The sequence below is a fragment of the Poecilia reticulata genome, linkage group LG22, assembly GCF_000633615.1.
Source record: "Poecilia reticulata strain Guanapo linkage group LG22, Guppy_female_1.0+MT, whole genome shotgun sequence".
NCBI lineage: Eukaryota > Metazoa > Chordata > Actinopteri > Cyprinodontiformes > Poeciliidae > Poecilia > Poecilia reticulata.
Genome location: NC_024352.1, coordinates 21,702,889 through 21,726,044, shown reverse-complemented (window position 1 = coordinate 21,726,044; position 23,156 = coordinate 21,702,889). Strand labels below are relative to the sequence as shown.

At 40.1% G+C, this 23,156-nt stretch overlaps 2 protein-coding genes across 4 annotated transcripts in view; one reads left to right on the top strand and one right to left on the bottom strand.

Moving 5' to 3' along the window:
- rtn1a (reticulon 1a) overlaps positions 1-7,755 on the top strand; it is a 28,301-nt gene extending 20,546 nt beyond the window's left edge. For 2 of the 3 annotated variants that reach the window (XM_008400045.2, XM_008400046.2), the window contains 6 exons: positions 3,469-3,676; positions 3,756-3,894; positions 3,969-4,038; positions 5,539-5,585; positions 5,664-5,722; positions 6,920-7,755. In XM_008400045.2, coding sequence (XP_008398267.1) covers positions 3,469-3,676; positions 3,756-3,894; positions 3,969-4,038; positions 5,539-5,585; positions 5,664-5,722; positions 6,920-6,962 — 566 coding nt within the window. In that variant the 3' untranslated portion in view covers positions 6,963-7,755. Of the gene's footprint in view, positions 1-1,068; positions 1,213-3,468; positions 3,677-3,755; positions 3,895-3,968; positions 4,039-5,538; positions 5,586-5,663; positions 5,723-6,919 lie in introns of those variants that run through there. The other variant, XM_008400047.2, reaches the window with a different exon arrangement.
- A 189-nt stretch (positions 7,756-7,944) lies between these two features.
- The window catches only part of tdrd9 (tudor domain containing 9), a 41,881-nt gene continuing 26,669 nt past the window's right edge, over positions 7,945-23,156 (bottom strand). Inside the window, exons 16-35 of the mRNA XM_008400051.2 lie at positions 20,319-20,382; positions 19,871-19,934; positions 19,751-19,795; positions 19,531-19,584; positions 17,874-17,990; positions 17,673-17,780; positions 16,870-16,970; positions 16,615-16,785; positions 15,369-15,480; positions 15,034-15,249; positions 14,048-14,137; positions 13,718-13,975; positions 11,972-12,139; positions 11,242-11,312; positions 11,061-11,170; positions 10,192-10,288; positions 9,966-10,104; positions 8,918-9,036; positions 8,771-8,843; positions 7,945-8,210 (exon numbers count right to left, since the gene is read on the bottom strand). Coding sequence (XP_008398273.1) covers positions 8,112-8,210; positions 8,771-8,843; positions 8,918-9,036; positions 9,966-10,104; positions 10,192-10,288; positions 11,061-11,170; positions 11,242-11,312; positions 11,972-12,139; positions 13,718-13,975; positions 14,048-14,137; positions 15,034-15,249; positions 15,369-15,480; positions 16,615-16,785; positions 16,870-16,970; positions 17,673-17,780; positions 17,874-17,990; positions 19,531-19,584; positions 19,751-19,795; positions 19,871-19,934; positions 20,319-20,382 — 2,276 coding nt within the window. The 3' untranslated portion in view covers positions 7,945-8,111. The remainder of the gene's footprint in view (positions 8,211-8,770; positions 8,844-8,917; positions 9,037-9,965; positions 10,105-10,191; positions 10,289-11,060; positions 11,171-11,241; positions 11,313-11,971; positions 12,140-13,717; positions 13,976-14,047; positions 14,138-15,033; positions 15,250-15,368; positions 15,481-16,614; positions 16,786-16,869; positions 16,971-17,672; positions 17,781-17,873; positions 17,991-19,530; positions 19,585-19,750; positions 19,796-19,870; positions 19,935-20,318; positions 20,383-23,156) is intronic.

Below are 23,156 nucleotides of genomic sequence, written 5' to 3'. Positions count from 1 at the left end.
CACTGCAAGCAGTCCAACAGTCAAAACATATAAGACTAGACAGAAGTATAATCTGGGAACAAATGATATAATTATCTTTGAAGGATTACAGTAAAAGTGTTAAACTAGAGTTAAATGGATTTACTTGAATGTAGGGTTCTAGCTAACAACTATTCAAATAAATTGGTTATTTCATCTAATTATTGGATTACAAATTGGCACATTTAGCTGATTTTTCATTTAACCACTTAAGCCTTTTTATACAGTAGTAAAAATACATTAAAAGATGCATATAAGCCATTCAAATCTTTTTTTAAAATAAGAAAATAAACATTTGATTACCTAAAATGTATGTGTGCGTTCAATCATTTGTAGCAAAGGATGCATCTGCAGCTAAAACAATAATTCAGCCCTTTCTGCTTGACTTAATACAGTGTAGGGCTGATATATTGATTATTGTATCAATTACAAATAACTGGATAGAAAAATAGATATTATTGTAAATGCAAAATGTACAGTATTTATTTTTGTACAGTTTTGGCTGAGTGTGTTCTTCCATCAGGAATTGTCCCTTTTTTGCATGTAAACTACGTAACAATTAATTGATTACTAAATTAGTTGATTAATCGATAGAGAACGATTAATCGTTTCAGCTCTATTACCAACAAGATGATTAAAAGACGAGGTTTTGGTTTGAATAATGTACGAGTCGGAGTTATTTTCTCAGAAAACCATCTTAAGGACATTATTTTTAGCTTTATTGGGTTACTATAACCTCCAGAGTAGCTTGGTCGTTTTATTTGACTGCATTTGCGTTTCTGTGCCGTTTGGGTTTGGAGTGGCCAGTTCTCCACGTTCAGAGCGACATGAATCCCAGAAGAACGCTCTCTCTCTCTCCTCATCTCGGTGGGGAGAAAAATGGATCACGGTTACTATGGTAACTGCATCAGGCGGATCCCCTGCTAGTTTGAAAGGAGCTGTGCAGCTGTTGGTTTCAATCGGCGACTTGAGTTTTGGTGGAAGACCTCAGAGTCGGGATCTGTTTGTGGACCAGCCGCGCCCCGTCCACATCCCCCCCTCCCCTCCCTGCTCAGCTGAATCCTGATTGGCTGGCGGTGCCGGCACCCCTCCCCTGCCGTGTACAGGGGGGGGCCGCCTCCCGCCTCCAGTGCTCTTCTTTTGTCCGTGAATAAAGCAGCTGCCTCTTTCCTTGTTCAGCCATGGGAGCCGCAGGTCAGTACTCACTTCTGATACAGAAAAAGCTTTTCAGTCACCGAGTTTCTCCCTGCAGCGTCGGTAATGTTCACGTTCATGTTGGCGTGTGTGATTATTTACTCTGTGCCTGTGTGTGACTGTGACAGAGCATCTCCATTCAATTCTCTGCCCAGTTGGTCAGAGGTGCTTGTGCAGCAGCAGTTGATGCTGAATGGCTCAGCTGTCCATCGGATCGCTTCACGTGCCACAGCAGCAGCAGCAGATTATTTAAAACCCGGACAGAGCCGCGTTGCCGTGCAGCTCCAGCCAGCCTTTCTGGCTTCCACAGACGCCTTTTAGCGGAGAGTAAAGATGGCCGTCATCACTATGCTGCTCACAGCTCTTCAGCTAAAATTAGAGCGGACATGAAGGCAAGCAGAGAGAGACTCAGGAGGCAGAAGCAGCAAACCTCCGTTCATCTCTGATATTAAACTCCAGAAGAAGTTGGCGCCTCTCCCTGGCTTGCCAAAGGACGCATTGTGAACCCTGGTTGAACTGAAACAGGCCTGGATTCACAGAAGCTGTAACGCTACACTGAGCTAATCCCCAGTTACCACGTCTTCTTCTTCATCTTTGGCAGTAGCTTTGAATTTCAGGCCCCAGCACCCAAAGATGGCACTGCAGGAAGAACAGCTGCCTGCAGACGCCACATTGTGTCTGTTTATCGTTACAAAGCGAAGCGGCGGCGCTGATGCCTCGTCATCCCTCACTTCGGACCGCTGTGGCTCCGGGTCGCGGCGAGCCGTTATCAACGATCTGCTGATTGTGCTGTTATTTCTGCTGCTGCTTCCCAGACCTGCAGGTTAATCATTAACAGTCCTGGGAGCAGCAGAGCCATCGTTGCATGTATGCATATGTATGCATGAGACCAGACCAGGTGATCCAGAAACCAACCAACATGAATCCATCTCAGCAGGTTACAGCCAGTAATCATCTCCTGCAGAGGCTCACTTAGCCAAGGTTTCACCAACTCAAGACATTTTAAGACCATTACGACTGGATTTTAAGATCTATGTTTACAAATTAATGTATGAACTTCGTCCAGCCAACTGGTGATAAATCTGCATTTACCGACGATATACGTAAACGAAGCTAGCTATGGTACGTTAGCAGTTAGTCACAGAACACAATAAAGATGTCTGAATGTTGGTGAAAAGTTCCTCAAGGAAATAAAATTACATCCTTCTTTCCATTTCCTCTCATCCTCCTTTCCTTTCCTTCTTTTGTACTCTCATCTTTCCATTGTTTCTTATTTACCACAACAGGATTTCTGTAGGTTTCATCAACTCGCGTTTAAGACTTTTTAAAATTGCTACCAGTGAAATTTATATCCACAGAACTGGCGATAAATTTGCATTTATCCATGATAGATACTGAAAAACTATTAGCTAGTTAGCGTCACAGAACACAATGAAGATGTCCAAAGGTGACTCGATCTTTTGCCTGACAGAAAAGTTCCATGAGAAAAATTAACTACATGGAATATATGATTAAATACTCATTCCACAACATTCAAGACCTGTGATTAACATATTTAAGGTCAGCTTATACATTTTTTAAATAAATTTAAAGGGACCCTATTACGCATAATACATATTTTGCATGTTTGTACTTCCATTCGGGTTTCAACTGCTTCTAAAAACATCTGTACAATGGCTGCTGGAAAAGATAAATATCCTGTTGACTTACCGTCCAGAAACCACTTACTACATTCTTTTTGGTTGTGCAGGAGGCGCCACTTCTGCTTTTCAAATATGTATAATTGTATAATTGCACATTTGTTGCAGCCATTTTCACGTGTAAGTGCTGAGTTGGTGGGCGTGGCCAGCTGCAGCTTCTTTAGATTTAAAGAGACAAGACGCCCTAAAACAGCTCAGAATAGGCAGAACTGACCAGACTAAAATCTCGTCGTCAAAAAATGTATTGAACGTGTTTTGTATCGCCCATAGACCCATCAAGACCTGTCCAAGGAAGAATGTAATGAATTTGAGGCATTTTAGGGAACCCTGGACACCCTGTTAGATGTAGAAATGAATGAAACCTTTGCGCCATCTTGTTGAAGCTGGGTCAAGCTGCAGCTCCCTGAGGATGCTGGGCTATCAACGGCTTCCAGTGGTTTGACCCAAATATGATCTGTGCAGCTCACAGCGGAGCCTGCCCGTTTAACAGGCTCATTCCCAGTAATTTGTGGTTGTGGATCCTGACTGACCTCCTTAATGTGTGCTTCCTCCTTAGCAATCGACCTCCTCTACTGGAGGAACGTGAAGCAGTCCGGCGCCGTGTTCAGCAGCGTCCTGCTGCTCCTGTTCTCTCTGACCCAGTTCAGCGTGGTCAGTGTCGGCGCCTACCTGGCTCTGGCGGCGCTCTCCGCCACCATCAGCTTCAGGATCTACAAGTCGGTGCTGCAGGCTGTGCAGAAAACCGATGAGGGGCATCCTTTCAAGTGAGGGGACCGATCGCCGGCCTGGGTGTCGTTTTGACTCCACAGAGGCTAAAAAGACATTTTATGATTTTGCTTCCAGGGCTTATCTGGAGATGGAGATCGCTCTGTCTCAGGACCAGATCAGTAAATACGCCGATAAGATAATGCTGTACAGCAACACCTGCATGAAGGAGCTCCGCAGGCTGTTCCTCGTTCAGGATCTGGTGGATTCTTTGAAGGTTTGAACGGTGTCATTGCTTTTAATTTTATTGCTGTTGAGATGAAATGTTTGCTTGAAGGCGGCTGTGTTTAGTTTGCAGTTCTGATGTGGCTGCTGACCTACGTGGGTGCACTCTTCAACGGCCTGACGCTGCTCATCCTAGGTGAGATCATCTCTCTGATGCACTGATGATGACTCGCATGACGATGTCTTTCACCATCATTTGTTTGGTTTAAGCCACTTAAGACTTTTCTACAAAATTACACTCCCTTTAGATTAATCAGGATGAAATCCACTCTGAAACCAGCTTTCTCTCTCATGCCTCTATTGACATTATTCAGGGAAAATGATGGTAGTTCCTTTAACACGTGATTAACTGCAACATTTAAACTGATCTACTGAGCAGTTTGGGAGATTATGGGATTAGTTTGAGGTATTTCCAGGTTTGGATAAGTCTGGAAAAAGAAAGCAGATTTCTAGACTTTAGTCTAAATGTTGTGTCTTTACTTCTGTGTAGGGCTATTTTTGTCATTGATTATTCCAACAATTAATCAACTTAGCTGTTGACTATTCTGACAATTAATTGGTAAATCGATTATTTTGCTGATTAATCGAATAAAGAATTAACACCTCCTTTTCTCGTATTCTTTCTTCTGTCCTTTCATCCTTCTTCACTTCCTTTTTGCCTGGTTGTATCACTTTTCTCTCTCAGATTTGTTTTACTTCCATCCTTCCTTTCCTTCTTCCAGCACTCCTTACTTTAATGATATGCATAATCAATTTCTCCTTCCTTCCCTCCTTGTGTGCTTCCCTACTTGTATCCTTTCATTTCCTTACATCATTCATTTGTCCTTTCATTCTTGTTGCTCTTGTCATGACCTTCAATCCTTCCTTTTTTCTCAAGTCCTTCCATCCTACCCTCATTCTTCCCAGTTTCCTCTCTTCACTTCCTCATTGTGTTTTTCTTCCTTCCACTCAATCTTTCCTTCCTCGTTTCTTATTTGCCATAAAGTTCCTACAGGTTTCACAGACTCAAATTTAAGACTTTTCAAGACCGTTATGAATAAAACTTAAGACCGATATCGTCACAGAAAAATGCTTGAACGTCGTTCAGCCAACTGGAAATAAACTTGCATTTATCCCTGATAGACGCTAAAGAGCTAGTAGCTGTGTATTAGCAGCTAGTTAGCAGTAGCCTCGAGTCACAACACAATTAAGATTATTCTGCCTGATAGAAAAGTAAAATATTACATTGAATATACAAGATTAAATATTCAAGTTGAGACAAAATTTAAGACCTGGGAATAATATATAGTTTTATTTTAAGACATTTTAAGGACATAATTTTATATAAATATGTTTTAAAGGATGCACATATAAGTTTGAATGTTAATTTTGTTACTATTTTTATATTTTTCTTGAAACATGAAAGGCTGAAAACACCAGAAAGTTGAGTTTTGGATAATAAAAAAAAGTTCTGAATCTCTGCGTGAACCATAAGCAAGACGTTAACAGGTTAACAGGTTTTTTTAAATCCAGTTTGTTGTTGGTTTATATCCGTTTACGATAAAAAAGTGCATCACTCTTTAAACAGTTTCTTCTAACTTCTCAGTTTGAGATCTGATGGGCTATATTAACTATTCCTCCTTGTGCTCCTCTGCAGCTGTGGTGTCCATGTTCACTTTGCCTGTGGTTTATGAAAAGCATCAGGTAAGAGCAGAAACATCTCGGTTTGTTCCCGGTTTGGATAAACTTGTGCAGCCTTGTAACAGGTCTGTTTGTTTACAGGCGCAGATTGATCAATACGTGGGACTAATACGGACTCAGGTCAACTCTGTGGTGGGGAAGTGAGTAAATGCAAAGCCAATTTTTATTTACTTTTGTTGCTTTGTTCAGCTTTAAACTGGACTGAAATAAGGTTGGAGAAGAACTTTTTGTTCAGATTAAAATAAGCTTTTACTCCTTTGCAACAAAAACCTCAGGATCATCGTTCTTTGTTTTAATATTTGAAATTCTAAATTGTTTACATGCTTCATGGGATTAAGAGTGTTTCCACACCTCATAGTCAGGAAGATTCATCTTGATTGGGAACTAAAGTTGTAACATTTGTTGCATTTTAAGTTGGTGCATTTCGCTTTCACACTGAACTGTGTCAAACGAACCAAACCTTCTGGAAACCTGTTCCCCTCCTCGCCTGTGGTGGCTCTGCACCAAGAATCACTGTGGGAAACAACAAAGACTTCCGAAGAAGACACCGAGTTCAACTTCCTTCTCCACAAAATGTAAACAAAAATGGAGTGGCATCAGAATTTTGCGGTTGTAGGATTTCTCTTTTTCTTTGGTAAAAGAACACGAGCCATTTCTCCCTCCAACGTTAGGCTAGCCTGTTTGTTTTGGATGCATTTCCCAGAATTCCCTGGGCTGTAGTGCACTTCCTGCTTTTGAAGCACCAGAATTCACTTAGTTTGTAGGACGAGAGTTCACTTTTTTGGTCTTTGTCAGTTTGTTTACGCATTCGCAAGGCATTCTGGGTAATGCCAAAACAAGCGTATGAGTTCTGCGCTAGCAGGAGAAACGGCTCCTGGTCTTTTACCAAAAAGACAAAAGAGAAATGTTGCCACTGCTAAAAATCTGACATTTTTATTTATATTGTGTGATGGAAGAAGTTGTGCTTGGTGTATTCTTCAGAGATTTTGATGTCGTTTCCTTCAGTGGTTCTCAGTGCAGCGCCCCCACAGGCGAGGAGGGGAACAGGTTTGGTTCGTTTGACTCAGTGCAGAGTGAAAGCAAAAAAGCAGCAGCTGAAAATGTAACAAATGTTTCAACTTTGGTTCCCAACTGAACCATCAGGCATGAAAACACTCAAAATCAAATTAGATACTTTTTAGAATCTCCAAACTTAATTTTACAGACGAAAATTAGCAGCAGTTCAACTTTATTCATCGTCTTAACCCAACATTGAGTATTTATAAGATTTTACTTGTTAAAATAAAATCTCACCTCAAGCTTTTCCTGAAAACGATGCACCAAATCTCTCTGTCCAGGATCCAGGCGAAGATCCCCGGGGCCAAGAGGAAGGAGGAGTAATCCTGTCCGTGTCACCTTGAAGCTGACGGTCCGGTCCAGCTCCGAGTCGGGCTCCCGGCTGACGGGCCCGATCATCATCTGTGGGGCGTAGTGCTTTGTCATCTTGGTGTTCTCCAAAGCATCCACTGGAGAAGCCTTCACCTGTCTATAGCAGTCCAACACTAACACACAGTCACAGTACGTGTATAATCCTGCTTCTAGGTAGACAACTACACAACTCAAAGACAAAAAAAGAACCTGTTTGTGTTGCTTATTATGAAGTGCATGAAGTCGAGCCTTGGGTAAATAATATTTGATATTTTTTGTGCAGTTTTGAAATCACGCTACATTTTTGCTTTGCAGTGTTGAACCACGACTTGTAATGGTTTGGCCCCAAGAGGCTGAAAGCCCACAGACTTCCTCCGCTGCCAGTGTTAAATACTGCTTCATGTCTCTGAGTTAGCAGTCGGAGTTTTTCTCAGTATGTCAATATAATATATAAATAATAATAATTTCCTTTCGGTGTTCCCAAGCACAAGATAATTTACGATATGCGTGTTAGATGTGGTAATCGTAGGGGTTTTGCTCTTTGTAATAATCATAAGGAACAACACACGCGCTCACGTTAGGTACTGTTGTACAAGTATGAAGACAAGGTGATATTAAGCTTGTTTGAATAACTGTCCAACTTTGTATTTCGTTCAGCTATACTCTGTAGTTCTTTAGACCCTGGACTCTAACTATTTGCACTTACAGTATGTATTTAATTACAGGAATAATGAAAATAAATGTACCTTGATGTAACACCTCCTCATCCACCTCACTGGTTCTTCCTACCAGCTTTAAGGCGTCTCTGGAGAAGCTCATGTTGAGTCTTGGTTTGGTGAGCTATAAATACAAAGCTCTGGATTCTGGCACTGACACAGCAGAGTGCTGCATAGACGTATTTAACTCGAGTCAGGGGTCACAATGAGCCGGTCTGAAATAAAGACTGACAGACTCATCTGTTGCAAACAACTATTTTTACTGCAACAAAATCGGCATCAACTTAAAACAGCTCTTTGAGGTAAACAGGAAATAAAATACAGAGCCACTAAAAGTCTTATTTAAACAAAAAAATACTAAGTTTACAGCTAAACCAGATGCTCATTATTATCTGTATCGGTTTGTTTAACGGTTGAGCAAAATGGGAGAATGGAGCTGGAAGAGAACGCCTCGGGCCTCGCCGCTTCCTCGCTCTGCAATGTCCATTCTGAGAGACGGGTCGACCTGCAGGTCAAGGACAAGCTTTAAGACAACGGATCAGAACCACCACCGCCGAAGCAGCAGCAGCATCAGCCACACGGCTGGAACAATTATGAACCAATTGTTAAAGGACATCTTTTAATGTATTTTTATGAATGAAAAATCAGTAGAATACGATTTTATTTTATCCGATTAATTGATTAATTGTCAGAACAATTGAGTTAGTGTCAGAATAATCAATTAATCAGCAGAATAATAGATTATTCATCAAAATTATCAATTAATCAGAAATACAATCGACTTTCTGAACAATTCACTAGGTGTCAGAACAAGCAATTAAATGTCAAACTAATCGATTAATCATCACAATAATCGATTAATTGTGAGAATTATCGATCAGCAGACTTATCGATTACGAGAATAATTAATTGTCAGATCAATTAATTAATCAGAAAAATTGATTGTACAAATAATCTATTAAGTGTGAGAATAACTGATTAAACGTCAGAATAATTGATTGAATAAATTGATAAATTAATCAATAGCTAAAATCGTCGTTGGTTGCAGCCTCGCCTGTGCTGTACCTGGTCCCACTTTCCGTAGTTCTCGTGGTTTGTTGGAGTGACAGCTTCTCTCGGAGGAGACCGGATGAAGAGTCTGCAGAACAAACAGAACCCGTGTTACTGGTTCTGTTGGAGCGTCAGCGTTTCCTGTGCTGGTGAGTGTCGGACCTGGTCAGGCCGTCCCGGCAGTCGTCCTGCAGCTGGCAGATCTTCTCAGGGGTCAGGTGCAGATTGCTGCGGGGCCCGTTGCACAGCAGGCTGTTGATGGCCATCCGCAGAGCGTTGATCTGAAAGAAAACAGCCAGGAAGAGAATAAAAATGCATTTTCATTTACCACAAGACTGCTCAAATTAGAATTACGAAAATAAATTTATGGAAATACGTTAATTTCCCAAAAAACAAACTTTTTCCGTAACATGTTTGTTTATCAGCCGTATCAAAATTGATGCGACAAAAACTTTTTCACGTCACACAAGTGACGCAAGTGACGCAAGTTTATAATCAGGTTTTCACAGGCTAAGAGCTGAACATGCTGTAAACATTAAAATATATTTAAATGGTTCATTACTTAAACTGGGGTTATGAAAGTCAAAACTTTAAACTGACAATCAAACTAGATCAGTAAGATTAGAAAATCCATGTTGACGCCTTGTGTCAACATTAAACATTTAAAGTGTGTAAACTAAACATTTACTAAAAAATACATAATTTATAACAAATCAATAGCTGAAACTAATCAATAATTCTGCTGATTAATTAGATAAAGAAATTGGCATATTCTGCAGATTCGATTTTCTACAATATTACAAATACATTAAATATGCAAATAAATGATCAAATTCAAGTATTAGATAAGAAAATAAACATTTTCTTGCCTAAAAGGCAACAGCATTCTTTTAGTGGATTTCAACCAGGTGGAGATAAAATTGCGCCACTAAACTAAAACAGAATTAAAGCCAAACACCTTTTAATATATTAAATGCAAAAGGTATATATTTATTCTGTATAGTTTTGGCTCAACTGTTTTTTTGTTTTTAGCAAAAAGCCTTTTTTGAGTCTGTATACTCCAGTTAATCCATCACTAAAATTAGTTGACGATTACTTGAATAATCAATTAATCACGATTAATCACTTCAGCTCTAACAAATTATTACTGATTGAGTGTGAAATACGTTTTTATTACATTGTTCCTGTTATTACTGGTGACAGTCGTTACCTCAATGATGTCCATGACATCAAACTTGACGTCAAAGGCCAGTTCGATGTCGTTCTCAGGCAGGATGGGCTCCTTCGTCAGGCTGTTGAAGCCCAGGCCGCAGAGCGCCCCGGTGTAGTAGCTCCGCTCTTCGTTTGTGCTGCACAAAGGTTAAAACGACTGGGCAGTCATTCTCACTGAGCCTGGTTTTAAGTTTAGCTGCAGCAGCGTGGAGGGGGGAACGAACCGTAACTCCATGGCGGGAGTGAAGAGCATCATCACCAGACCAGGCAGTCCAGGGATGTCGGGCAGGATGGACGTGTCGCTCAGCAAGATGTGGGAACCTGACAGCAAAACACCGATTTATCGTCTTCATCCACAGAGATGATGAGTTTTACCTTTTCATCAATAGACAAATGACTCGTACAGTTATCCCACTGTGACGCCCACTCACTACTGAAGCATTTTTAAACATTTCCCTCACTGAGCTAAACAAATTAACTAAAAAAATGACAGTTTTAATTCACTATTACATGTTAGCATTTATTACTGTTATTAACAATGTATTGTGATAGTTTTCTACATCCTACAGCAGGAACAAAATAAAATATATAAAATTTTATGCTTTGAAATATCTCAGAACACTAATTTAACAAAAAAAAAAACCCACCTTCAATAAGATTCAATGTAAAAAATAAGACAATATTTATTTAAATTTCACAAGTTAGGAATAATAAATATTCATTGCATTGAAACAATAAAAACAATGCATTAACACAATATACAAAGAGTAAAACATTCTCTAAAAAAATGTTCTTGCCAAGTTTTCTGGCATTTAGCAAATAGAAATAATTTAGGTTATTCTAATTAACCTGAAACGAGAAAAGTTATGTCTAATTTAACTTCAGACAGTAGGAAAATATGTCTTTATTGTATGGAAATATCCTGTTTCAACTGTAAATGATGTTTTCAAATTCAAATTAAACGTTAGATTGCATTTTAAAGTCAAGTACTGTCAAGGTCTTTATACATAAATCAAGCACTTTCACCTAATTGAAATTATGACAAGGTGATGCAGTTTAATCTTTAACATTAAGTTCTGCTTTTACTCCGAACCTGAAGTGTTGATGGCCACCATCCCGGCCACCATCATCCTCTGATGTTTGAAATGCGGGTTTTCATTCAGAGTCACGCTGTTGATGCTGTTTTTCTCCATGGAAACGGTCCTGCAGGACAACACGCCGCTCATCAGCAAACGTCAGGAAAGTTAGCTTTACTTCCAGCACATGGTTCTTACCTGTAGTGGGTTTTCCTGCTCAAACTGTAAAAGTTTGTCTGGTAGGAACTCGAAGGTCCGACCAGATTTACCTGAATAATCAGAAGAAAAGATTTATCAGACGTTGATGCCCTCACAGAGAAAAGAGTCGGTGAAATGCTGCCACCTACTGGACAACACATGTAACTGAAGCGACTAACTTTTTCTAAATTTAACTTTTTTTAAGTTATTATATCTGTTTTCAACAAAAAATAAACTAACATAATTGTGAAGTTTCCAAATGCAGTGTGTAGAGCTGGAACTAACAATTATTTTAGCTATTGATTATTCTGTTAATCGATTTATTAGACAAAAATTTTCATTCAGGTTTTTTACACAATATTGGAAAAAGAGGCAAATAGATTTTTTTTAAACATTTTTACATTAAAACTATTCCACTTGAAGAGTTGTGGGAAGAACAGATTTTTTTAGTATCTTAAATGCAAAATGTAAATATTTTTGTACAGTTTTGGCTATTTTACTGCTCTCAGTATGTTTCAGCAATTAGTCATTTTTGAGTTCATATACTCAAGTCAATCACTGAAATAATCGTTAACTAATTTAGTAATCAATTAATCGCTTCCTCACGATTAATCGTACGATCTGTAATCATGGTCGTGTTGATCATTTCACTGGGGACTTGAAGTGATTTCACGTTTCCTGAGCTCATTAAAGTTTGTGGTGCAGCTTCCGGACAACCAACCCGTCTTACGTTTGTTTTGGAGCAGGACTTCGGGGTGCTGGACAGCTGAGTGAGCAGAATGTTGACGGTCTCCTCGTCCTCCTCCTTGCGGGCTCTCCAGGACCGGTTCACAGAACTGGGGCCGTACATTCCTTTGTCCAGGTCGTCGTACATCGACAGCAGGTCTTCATGGCTTTGCTGAACCAGACAGGAAACAGTTTTATCTTTCTATCCACATAAAAGTTACAGTCTGTAAAACTTTCCTCAAAACCTGACTGAATGGTCAATGTGAACAAAAGTGAGAAATTATTTTTAGGTAGAAATTACTGGGTTGATTAGCATTGACTAATCAATTATTAAAATAATTTAAATGAATAAATTCTCTAAAATATATTCTAAAATGCATTTAAGTTGTTTGTCTTATTTGTGAATATACTGCCTATCGTTTTATAAGTTCACTCTGCCACCGGATGTTTCCATTTAATTCTTTGATATTTTTTTATTTAAGAAAAAGCCAGATTTCTAAAATAACCCAATACTGGCGTTTTAATTTTATAGATTATGTACAAATGTACTTTTGTTTAAATCTGAACTGATGGAATTTGATGCTGTCTGGACCTAATTGTTTTACATGGATGTTTTACTTATTCACTGGCTTTTCCTCTTGTAACATTATTTATATAAGGAAAGTTATTTTAAAGGGTTTAAATTTCTTTTTTCTGAATCGAATTGTGACACTAAATGGAATCGCTAAACACTGAAAACTTCGCTTCTCTATCGACTGAACGTTAACTAAAGTGTACAGACTCAAAAAAGGCAATTTGATGACAGAACAAAAGTAATTAATCCAAAACTGTATAAAAAAACATTTATGATGAAAAACCTTTATCTGTAAATACTTCTTAGTTTCAACTGGTTCAAATCCCTTTTTCTATCAGAATATTAAACAGATCAACACTGTATTCATGTTACGTCAAGCAGAAAGCACTGAGCTTTTCACACGTTCATCTAACGAATATATTTCAGTTGCAGGTTCTTCCTTTGCTACAATTGATCAAGAGTTCACCAAAGGAATACCGTTGTATAAAAAATCAGGAGTGCACCAATTCCTGTAATTTTGGGAGATCAGAGATTGGTCGATATTTAAACCTGAAGCCGATCTTATCTACCTCAGCAAAGGTCTGAGGTAGATAATCCTCTCCTGCTCTGCAGTGAGAACCGTCTGACTGATGGACCGGCCCACCGGGTCACGTCTGCATGTTTGTAGCCAACTATTGTCCTGCCAATGTTGCCAACTCGGCAGTTTCTTGCTACCCTTAGCAACAATTCAGGCAGAAAAAAACTCAGTAACAGCCGAAATCTGAATCAGCAGGTCAGATTTTGTAACTGTCGTTAATCTGCCATCGGTGCATCCCTGTAAGAAATATTGGAGCAGTTCAATTTAACAAGGCATTTCAAAGATTAAAACATAAAAATACAAAGACTTAGAACTCAGTCGATAACTGAAACATTTTGTCAGGTGCCATCATTACCTATCAGAATGTTGATTGATTTTTCATTGATTACGTTTCAAACGAAACTCTATAACCAGGTAGGTTTTAAGTCTGGATTTAAAGGACCTCAGTGTTTCTTTGTTCCAGATCTGTGGTGCATAGAAGCTGAATGGTGCTTCTCCAGGTTTGGTTCTGGTTCTGATGCACAGCAGACCAGAAGCAGAAGACCTGATCCATTTTAAATCTGATTACTGATCCGGATGGCTGTGAGCCCTGACGGTACCTGGGAATCTACGTTCTCCTCCGCCTTCACGGCGTGGCCCTCCTCCACCAGTATGTCCACGACGCTGGTGCTCTTCGACTCCCTGCTGAGCAGCAGCTCCACGCGCATGACGCCGTACAAGATGGAGTAGAGCGACACGATGACCGACTGATGCTTCACCATGGTGACGAAGCAGTCCCGGGCGCGGCTGCTCCACTTGTTTCCCAGTATGATGGACTGGGCTGACGGCCGCATCCCAGCAACCTGGAACTCATGGGCCTGAAAGAGGAGCAGCGATGTGGCGTTGCAGTCACTTTAAGCTTCCTGGAGGTTTAAGGATGAGAAGCGAACCTGGAAGGGCTGAGCCAGCAGGTCGGAGGGAAGCTCTCTGAGGCTGCTGCTGGAAACCAGGGCTGTGTTGCCAAAGTCCAGGAAGAAAACCTGAAAAATTAAAGAAAAACGTTCCTGACAAAACACAACATCTGAATCACTTCAAAATATCTGTTTAATATAGAGCTGCAACCAACTGTGTTATTAGTTATCAGTTAATCTGATTACAGTACTTTCTGGACTACAGAGCGCATCCACAAGGTTGTTTTTTTTTAATGGAAACGTACATATATAATCCGCACCAGACTATAAGCCACTGGTATCTCCGCCGCTCTCGGTTTTTCACTGAATAAATCTGCTATTAAGGACGCAGCCCTGCGTCTCCAACCCTGGTTTTGTTCACGCCGAGCTGACGATCAGCGGCTCTCTGTACTGCCAGATCGATGGCCTTCAACTTAAAAGCTGCATCATATGAGTTTGAATAAATTTCTCCGTCGTGCCTGCTGCTAGCATGTGCTTGATCTAAATGAAAATCAGCACTTTGTTTTTTGATTTCCAAGTTTGCCTTGATTCACTTCCTGCTAAAGCGCCTCCTGGTGGTGGAAGAGAAATCCACAGAAAAGCCGCATGTTCAGAGCGTGGGGGAAAAGTAGCGGCTTAGTCTGAAAAATACAAACTAATCAATTAGTTGGATAAAAAATGGTCATAAGAAAACAAAAAGATGCATCTGTAGATAGAAATGAGCCCTAATGCTTGACTTAACATCAATACAGTGTTAACTGATCTGTTTATTATTTTGTGGATTAATAATTAATTACATTTTAATAAATTTATTTTAACTGGGTGAATCTAAAACTTTTATAATACGTTTTGTGTCTTCAAGTAGTTTAAATTTGACATATTTCCTCCAAGGGGCAAAAGGTTTGAACGTCACGAATCTGTGGCATAAAGCATCACAAGAGAAAAGTCTGAGGAAGAAAAAACTGTAACATTGATCCTGATTTCACCTCCACCGTGTTTCCACGCATGTGCAGGATCTTGGCCCGGTAGTACAGACTTTCCTCGTTGGTCTCCGAGTACGGCGCCAGGCACAGCAGGTTGGGGTAAAGTGACACCGTCACAGGAGACAATGTACATTTGTTGATCTCCGCCGTCAGACGCCGCTGCTTTCCCAAGCTGGCTTCATCCGCTGGGAACCCCCAGAAATGTCCCACATCTATCACCTGCAATGAAATTACCCCCCAAAAAACAAACTTATGCTTCACTTTAGGAGAAATGCATCCAGATTTCTGCTAGCACCTCTTATTATTTTGGTGTGTGAAGCTGTTAGAAGAGGACTGACCTCCGTGATGTTCACCACAAACAGGCGGTTGGGTGGCAGCCGGTCGGGGTCGAGCTTGGTGCAGACCGAGTCCATCAGGGAGAGAGACTGGCTCTGGATGTCAGCCGTCAACCTGTCCATGAAACACAAACAAGTTACAAACATTCTGCACAAACAAGCCAGATTTAGGGAAAGAAAAAACCCATCCTGACTATAATCTGATGCTTGAAGTCCAAACTCTCACAATGGACCGAACTGACATGACGCCATATGCAGGCCCATCACAATAAGAAATTATCATGAAGTTACTGAGATAAATCATAATATTTCTGTAATATACAGGTAATAATGCAAGTACACATTCGCTAAGATCAACAAACTAAGTTCTAATGAACATTTAACGTTGAAACAGACGGATCCGTCATGCAGCTCAGCTGAATGAAGCTGGTGACTTCAGGACCTTGACGAGTGTTTACGTTTTAAAACAGAACCGCATGAAGGCCGTTTTCATCCCACACCGGACTCTGTCTGCACCGTTCCCCTTTCCTGTTCTGGTACTGCCGCCATCTTTGTTTCTGTATCAACGGCTCCACTTAAGGACGACCAGCGGTGCCCACTGCTGGATGGCGGCCAAACTACAACACTAACAGGAAGTCTAAGGAAATGTTATGAATTGATTCAAACTAATTTTAACCCAAGGCTGCGTTCACCTGTCTTATCTTTTTATGACAGTCTGAACAACAGATCGGGTTTTTATCGAATGCGACTCAGGCCTCTTGGATATCTGATTGTTCCTAACGGTCAGGTCCTGAACGTCATCGACAATCGACCAACGTCACTACAGGGAGAAAAGCAACAACCATGGCAAATGGTAATGAGGTTTAAATTGTTAATTTGCTGGCTCTGCTCGCTACGATCGTAAGCTCTACTCCACCATTAGCATCCATCTTTACTTCTGCAACCCCTAGCACACGCTCTATGTGTGACGTCGTAGCGCCCTCTACTGCGCATGTGGGGCACCTTCTGGCCGTTTGCAGTTCACGCTGCAGATCACATGCAGGTCAAATATATTTGGAAATGTGAACAGTGGCGGCAAAAAAATAAATAAAAAATCGGATTTGACAAAAAAATCTTAATTGGGTCACTTCAGGCTGCAGTGTGAACGCAGCCCAGTAGACTAACCTCCTGAAAGTAACCTCGCTACTTTCAGGAGGTTAAACTGCACACGTTCGGGTCAAAACGTGACAGCATGACAACTGAGCTGTACCGTGAAAATTTCAGGTGAGCTAATGATCTCCTCCCTGTGCAGAACTCGATCTGTTCAGAAGGATAGGTCTGCAGCTCCATTTTAAAGCTCTTATGGGCCATCTGCAGGGCGAGCGTCACCTCCGGCAGCACACCCGAATCGTTGGAGGTCCGGTGGAACTCCATGTAAGCTCTGATGACACACAAACAGGACACTGATTATCGTAACAACAAAACAAAACTTCACATGAAGGAAAAACCCCAGTGATGTTTGTACCTGGAGCAGTCGAAGGAGACAGTTTTCACCTGTCCACACAGCCGGAACAAGGACTGCAGCTGCTTGTAATAGAGGAAGCTGTATGGAGGGAGGTTCCTCACCTACAGGACAACCCCCAATCAAAACTTAACCAATAAAGTCACATTAAGTTATTCTCAAAATTATTAAAGTGACAGTAGTATGCATTTTGTGTAACATAATCACGTAACTATGTTACCTATAGTAGTTATAAAAAAAAATTTACATATCAAATATGAATTAAAAGAAATTTCACTACATAACTTGATGTCTTGAAATTGGGCCTCTGTCTCTTTAAAAAACTTCTGCTCTTTCTGAAGCTCTACCTTCAGGAAGTCATCACAACATGGCTCCTCTCTAAACCCTTTAGCAACGTTTTTACCAGCGTTTTACTGAAACGTAGCTCAGCAGTTCCACCAGGAGTTTGCTAATAGCTGCTGGCTAGTCTGAAGGAGCTGACTGGGGGAGGAGCTGCGGCTCGAAGGCGGGGCTAAGCCCACCCAGGCGTTTTTCGGAGCTGAATGGTTGTCATGGAGATTGAATGATTTCTCAAACATGCATGAAAGAATCAAAGCAAGACTCCAGGTATGTTTTTGACGAAGGAATAACATAACATGATTTACAGCTCAAAAAATGTTGATTTTACATAATACTGCCTCTTTAAGAAACAAAATCCACCAGTTGAATCATGTTTTACTCAATAACTGCACACATTTTTCTTAGCATCAACTAGCAAAATCAAATCCGATTCCCAGGTGTCATAACTCTGACATAAACCTCGATACCATGACTGTCGTTCGAGGGTTGAAGCCGTTCAGCTCTTTGCAGGCCTGCCTTTGATCGATCTCCTGCTGGAAGAAGTAGTTTGGGTAGAAGGCGCCGGCAATGACGATCTAAAGCACAACATTAAAGATAAAGGTATAGAAACACATCCACAGCTCATCTGTTGTGCACAGAATCAGAGAAATCCTCTAGCGAAGGCTGACCTGCAGGATGAACTTCTGCCTGTTTATGCTCGTGTTGTCTGGGGACGGAGAGTCTTCCAGGACGTGCATGTTGAACTGGGACACACGTTTCTTCAGGTCCTCATACAACTCTGCAACCTGGAGAACGGAGTAAATGAGCTGCCTGTCCAAAAGGCATGCACTGAAAGCAAGTAGGCATGAGCTTCCCATTTCCTGACCATGTCATAAAACTTATCCTCTGGAAAAGATGTGCTTCAGCAGGGTCCAATTATTGGCATCTTTCATGCAAAAAAAGTCTGAATAATACGGAAATTAGATAATTTTTTTTGAGAACTATCCAAGGCATTATTAGAAACTGGAAAAAAAAAAATCAATGTGACTGGCCACCGCTTAAACGTAGCAAAAGTAGAAATCTCGTCTAGTGAAAGTCAGCAAGTTTCTACTTGCACCAAGTGATAAAAACTCAAGAGATTGAGGCTGAACAGCTGGGCAGCTTTTAGAAAACCAATAAATGATGCAAAATTGGGGGAAAAGGCTTCAACTTACAAGGAAGAACCAAAATTTGAGAAGGTCGTGTGATTTAATGAGCCCAGATTTACCTTCTTCCAGAGCGATGGGCGCATCAGGGTAACAATGATGCATCCAACAAGCAGAACTGATAGAAAATTCACAATCTACCTTGTGACTCAGCCGGAGTCCCACAAGGCTCAATGCGACCAATTTTATTTAGCCTGCATGTTAATGATTAACTGCAACAATACAGTTACATGCAGATGATACCAGTGTCTCACGAGCTGCGTTGCATTAACCATAGAATTGTGTAAATTGACATTATGCCATTTCTCCCAGAGTATTATAAGCCTGGCAGGCCACCAGGCTTTACTTGTGCCCCCACCAGTCTAAGCATTGCTTATTCATTTAGGTCTTTCTAAAATGTTTGCATTTTATAAGACTCTATAGTTGGTGTTCAGGTATTAATCTTCCAGTTGTTCAATAACATATAATTATCAGGTGACATTTAAAATTTTGTCAACTTTAAACATTTTTTACTTCAAAAACACAACAGGCTGCTGGACGAATGACTAAAATAGCACCCATCCACCAGGCTTAGCAAGTTTTCTGGGAGAATCTTTGATTAGGGAGAAAAAAATTAACAAAAAACGCCAATTTTGAAAAACAATCTTATTTTTTCAATAAGGTTGTTTTTCAGCTGCATCAATAAGGATGTACTTTGATAAACTGCAGTGAAAACACTTTTGCTTCCACATCTGGATGTTACTAACCACAAAAGCAGTGAAGGAGAAGAAGACAGAAAATTGTAGGAGGGTGATGGTTTGTTTTTGTTTTCCAGATAATGTCCAGTTATCTGGTACAGACAGGTTGTGTGATGCTCTCACAGCGTCACACAGTTCATATCAAGTTGAGCCGTTTTGAATCAATTCTCCTGTAAAATCGCAGGCCACAATTTTCCCAAAACGCCGCACAAGTTTCTTTTCCAAAGTTTAAAGAGATTCAACTCTCACCGGAATCAAGTCTGACAATTTTTGTGCAAATGTTTGATTATTGATTGAATTGAAAACATGTGAAACTGATTTTCCCAATTATGTGAATTTTAATTGCATTTTTTCTTGAAATGCAAACAAAACCTAAATGACCAAACTTTGCATAATGTCTGCACCTCTCTGATCCTCTTGATCTGAATGAAGTTCTCTTTGCCCCAGCTCAGCTCATCCTGCAAAGAACAACAACCGTGTTCATCCGACAAATCAACGCTCTGTGTTATAAAGAAACAAGAACTGAACTGGAATCAGCATCTCTACTCACAAATTTCAAAGCTTCTTGAATTTTCTGATTATCGTACATCAGGTGTTGTTAAAGCGATATTATAGTTTATTTACCTTTGGGTGTCTCAGTTGTCCTTTCTTTTTGGCGGAGTACCACGCCTAAACAAAATAAGAAGGGTTTTAAAACAGTCCCACAAACATAAACATAAACATCAGATTGCGAGATAAAATCACCCTGAAGGCGTTGACGACAGCCATCGAGTCACTCGGCGTGCCACGGGAAAAAGCCAGCTTGCTCCTGAAATCACAGGAGTAAAACATTTTGTATCATGAAATCATTTATCAGCCAGTCAGTTTTAAGTATTTCTTACCATTTATTCCCCCCACCTACAAAGAATGGAGAGGTCTTTAATTTTTATGGCAAGTACACATCAAATGTGATGGGAGAGTCAGAATCCACTTTTGTTTTTAGAAATGAATTAGCATTTTCCAAATTGAGGCTTTTAATCAAATGTTAGGTTGTGCTTTATTACAAAATTGTGCAGTTTAAAAATCAAGCATATTATGCAAATCGAGCATTTCCAAACTTTGTGTACAAACCTCCTGAGCTAACCTCCAAATTTTAATTTTTTTTATGATAAATTGTTTGAACAAGTTATTTAGCGTTCATGCTGTGGCTCACCTGTGGCCTGCAAGCTGCTGCATGGCCGGAATGGCAAAGAAGCTCTTCAGAGAATGAGATGCAGCTGAAAATAAAGACAAACATTAATTTAATATACACCAAAACTCATCAACACAGATTAGAAACACATAAATAATGAGTAAACTGCAGAACACTTTAAGCCAGGCTGCATTTATTTCATGCTGCACCAAGTTGATCAGAAAAATTCAACAATGAGCCAAACTCCTAAATGCTGACGTAATTCTAGTGCTTGGAAAATATCTGAGGACAAAGAAAAAGCTTCTAAGACTTAAAGTAACATGATCAGGGTTGTTTTATAAAAGTTGGAGCTTCTGCGGCATCATGAACCTATAGAGGAGGAAAAAAAGGTATAAAAGAAAGAAAGATAAAGGAAAGCATTTCCCCTGAGGCACTCAGAAATGTCTAAGCTGAAAATTAACAGCTCATAGTAACATATTTCTTTTAATTGAGCCATTTCTCTCCCGGTTTCTGCATCACTACATGCAGCCGTCTTGTTTTTAGCAACATGTTTCTTCTGATTTGAAGTAATATTAAGTTATTGGACAACAACTCCAACAATTTCAGATTAGTAACGACCATTACTACTTAAATTTAAAACCTGCACAAACTACCGAAAACAAAACCATTTCATCGCTTTCAAAACTAATTTTAACTCAACTTAAATACAGAAGTATTAATTCAGTACTAACCCTTTTATAGTAGTTACAAATTACTTTTTAATCACATTAACATGGTTTTATAAATTAGAAGTGGCTAAGATGCTCTTATTGCCTAAACCTTTTATAAAGTTACAGAAGAAACGGAATTTGAAAAGTTAATACAGAGATAGAAGTGGAAAAACTTGAAAATTAAGATAAATTTAAAATCAAAAACTTAAAATCTTAATGTATTTGGGGCTGCAATTATAGTTTATCATAGTTACTGATTAATCAGTTTTATCAGATTAAAAAATCGTATGAATCAGGGCCACGCAAAGACCTCTAAAGGGGCAGATGCTCAAAAAAAAGGACATCCAACCGCATTCTAGGACAGAATATTAACAAAGCCACACAGCTTTCAGAGTTTAATTGTGAGATATACAATCAAAGCTAAGTAAAATCTCTATATAGAGCATACAACTATGCATATGCAAGAGTGGGAGGTCTTCTGCGAGGACCTCAGCACCAAGAACAGCTTTCCCGCACAGCTCACCTTTGGCAGAGCCTGGGAAATGATCATTCAAGCTGGGAAGGATCTGCACAAGTGTCTCTTTCAGGGTTTCTTGGCGGAGAACTTGAGGTTCTTTCCATATATAGTTTCGTGATCTTTGTGGCTCACACAGAATGTTCTGGAACAACCGGGACTATATCGTCTTGGAGTCCGAGGGGCACAAGGTGCAACTTCCGAAGGTTACCACAGCAACCCTTCAAGCATGCACAGAGGTGGAGCGGCGTTCCTTGAGCTATTCCAGGAACCTCGAGAAGTACCGTGACCATGGGATGGCGTGGATGGAGAAGGTACTTCAGAGGGTTCCCGAGAAAGTCCAAGGCGCCCTCCACCTCAATGTACTTACCTTTTCCAGCTGTATCGGCATGATAATGAACGGGGATTATGTCGATTACAAGCAACTTCCGACCCTCTGCAGGAACTAAGTCCTGCCAGCCAGGCACTCCTCCAAAAAGGGAAAATCCTCTCCCAGTTCAACTTACCTAGTTTTCAACTTTGGGGAAGTTGAAGGAGGATATTCCATAGGGTAGGGTTAGGGAGAAAGGGTCGATTTTGTTCCCTGAAGAAAACAGGAGCTGCACGGTCCTTCCTTCCCCACGTTCCATCAAAATGTGTGTGGTTAGGGGCACGTTCTTTGCATCTCCTCGCATAACGTACCACTTGCCAATCATTCTTTGGCCACATGTCTCAATGTCTGTTTTTATTCGTTTGTGCCCCGGTAGGCTTTATTACTTAAAAAATATTCATTCTGTCCAATATCTGTGTTTTTATATATATATATATATATATATATAATCTGTATATATATAATTGTTATATTTGAATTACTTAAGCTTTTATGATTTTTTTAAATTTTTTTAATACATTTTTTTAGAAGACAAAAATGAAATGAAAATGAAATAAAATTGGGAAAAAAAATTTTTTGAAAACAAAATGTTTTGTAACAAAACTTAGAAGAGTTCTTTTTTATGAAAAAGGAAAGTGTGCACGCGACGTTTTGACTGTAATAAGTCTTCCTCAGGCAAAAGCACACAAGAAAATTGTAATTGTTTGTTTTTAATGCTGTGGCTGCACTGCTGTGGCTCACAAGAGTTCTTATTGCACATTACAGACGGCTTTATAAAACATACGCCTTCTTCACGTACCATCTGAGGAAATCCTCTGAGCAGCTAACCGAGAGCTTATTAGCTAACTATAATGACAACATAAAATAACACAAACCAAATACACCGGGGACCAAGGTCACGACGCTCAACAGAACAATCATGTTTATCACATATCAGTTTTCATCTTAAACCCGAACCAACCTGTTTTAACAGGAAAAAAACGAGTGAGCCACAGGAGTTGCTGTGCTGGTAGCTCTCATCCAATGGAGGGGAGCTTCCTCAACACCGAAATGTTGCACCGTCAGTCCCGTAAGGGCTCGCTTCTGCCATCTAGCAGCGCATTTGTGTTATTGCGTGACATTGCTCCAATATTTCAAAACAGGGTCTAATCCTAAACTAAAATCACAATTTAATCCAACAAATGTGACCACACTTTGTGGGGGTCACACAAACACCGCAGTAAACTCCTGAGGCACATAGGGTGGCTGACAGCTGTTAACCAGTC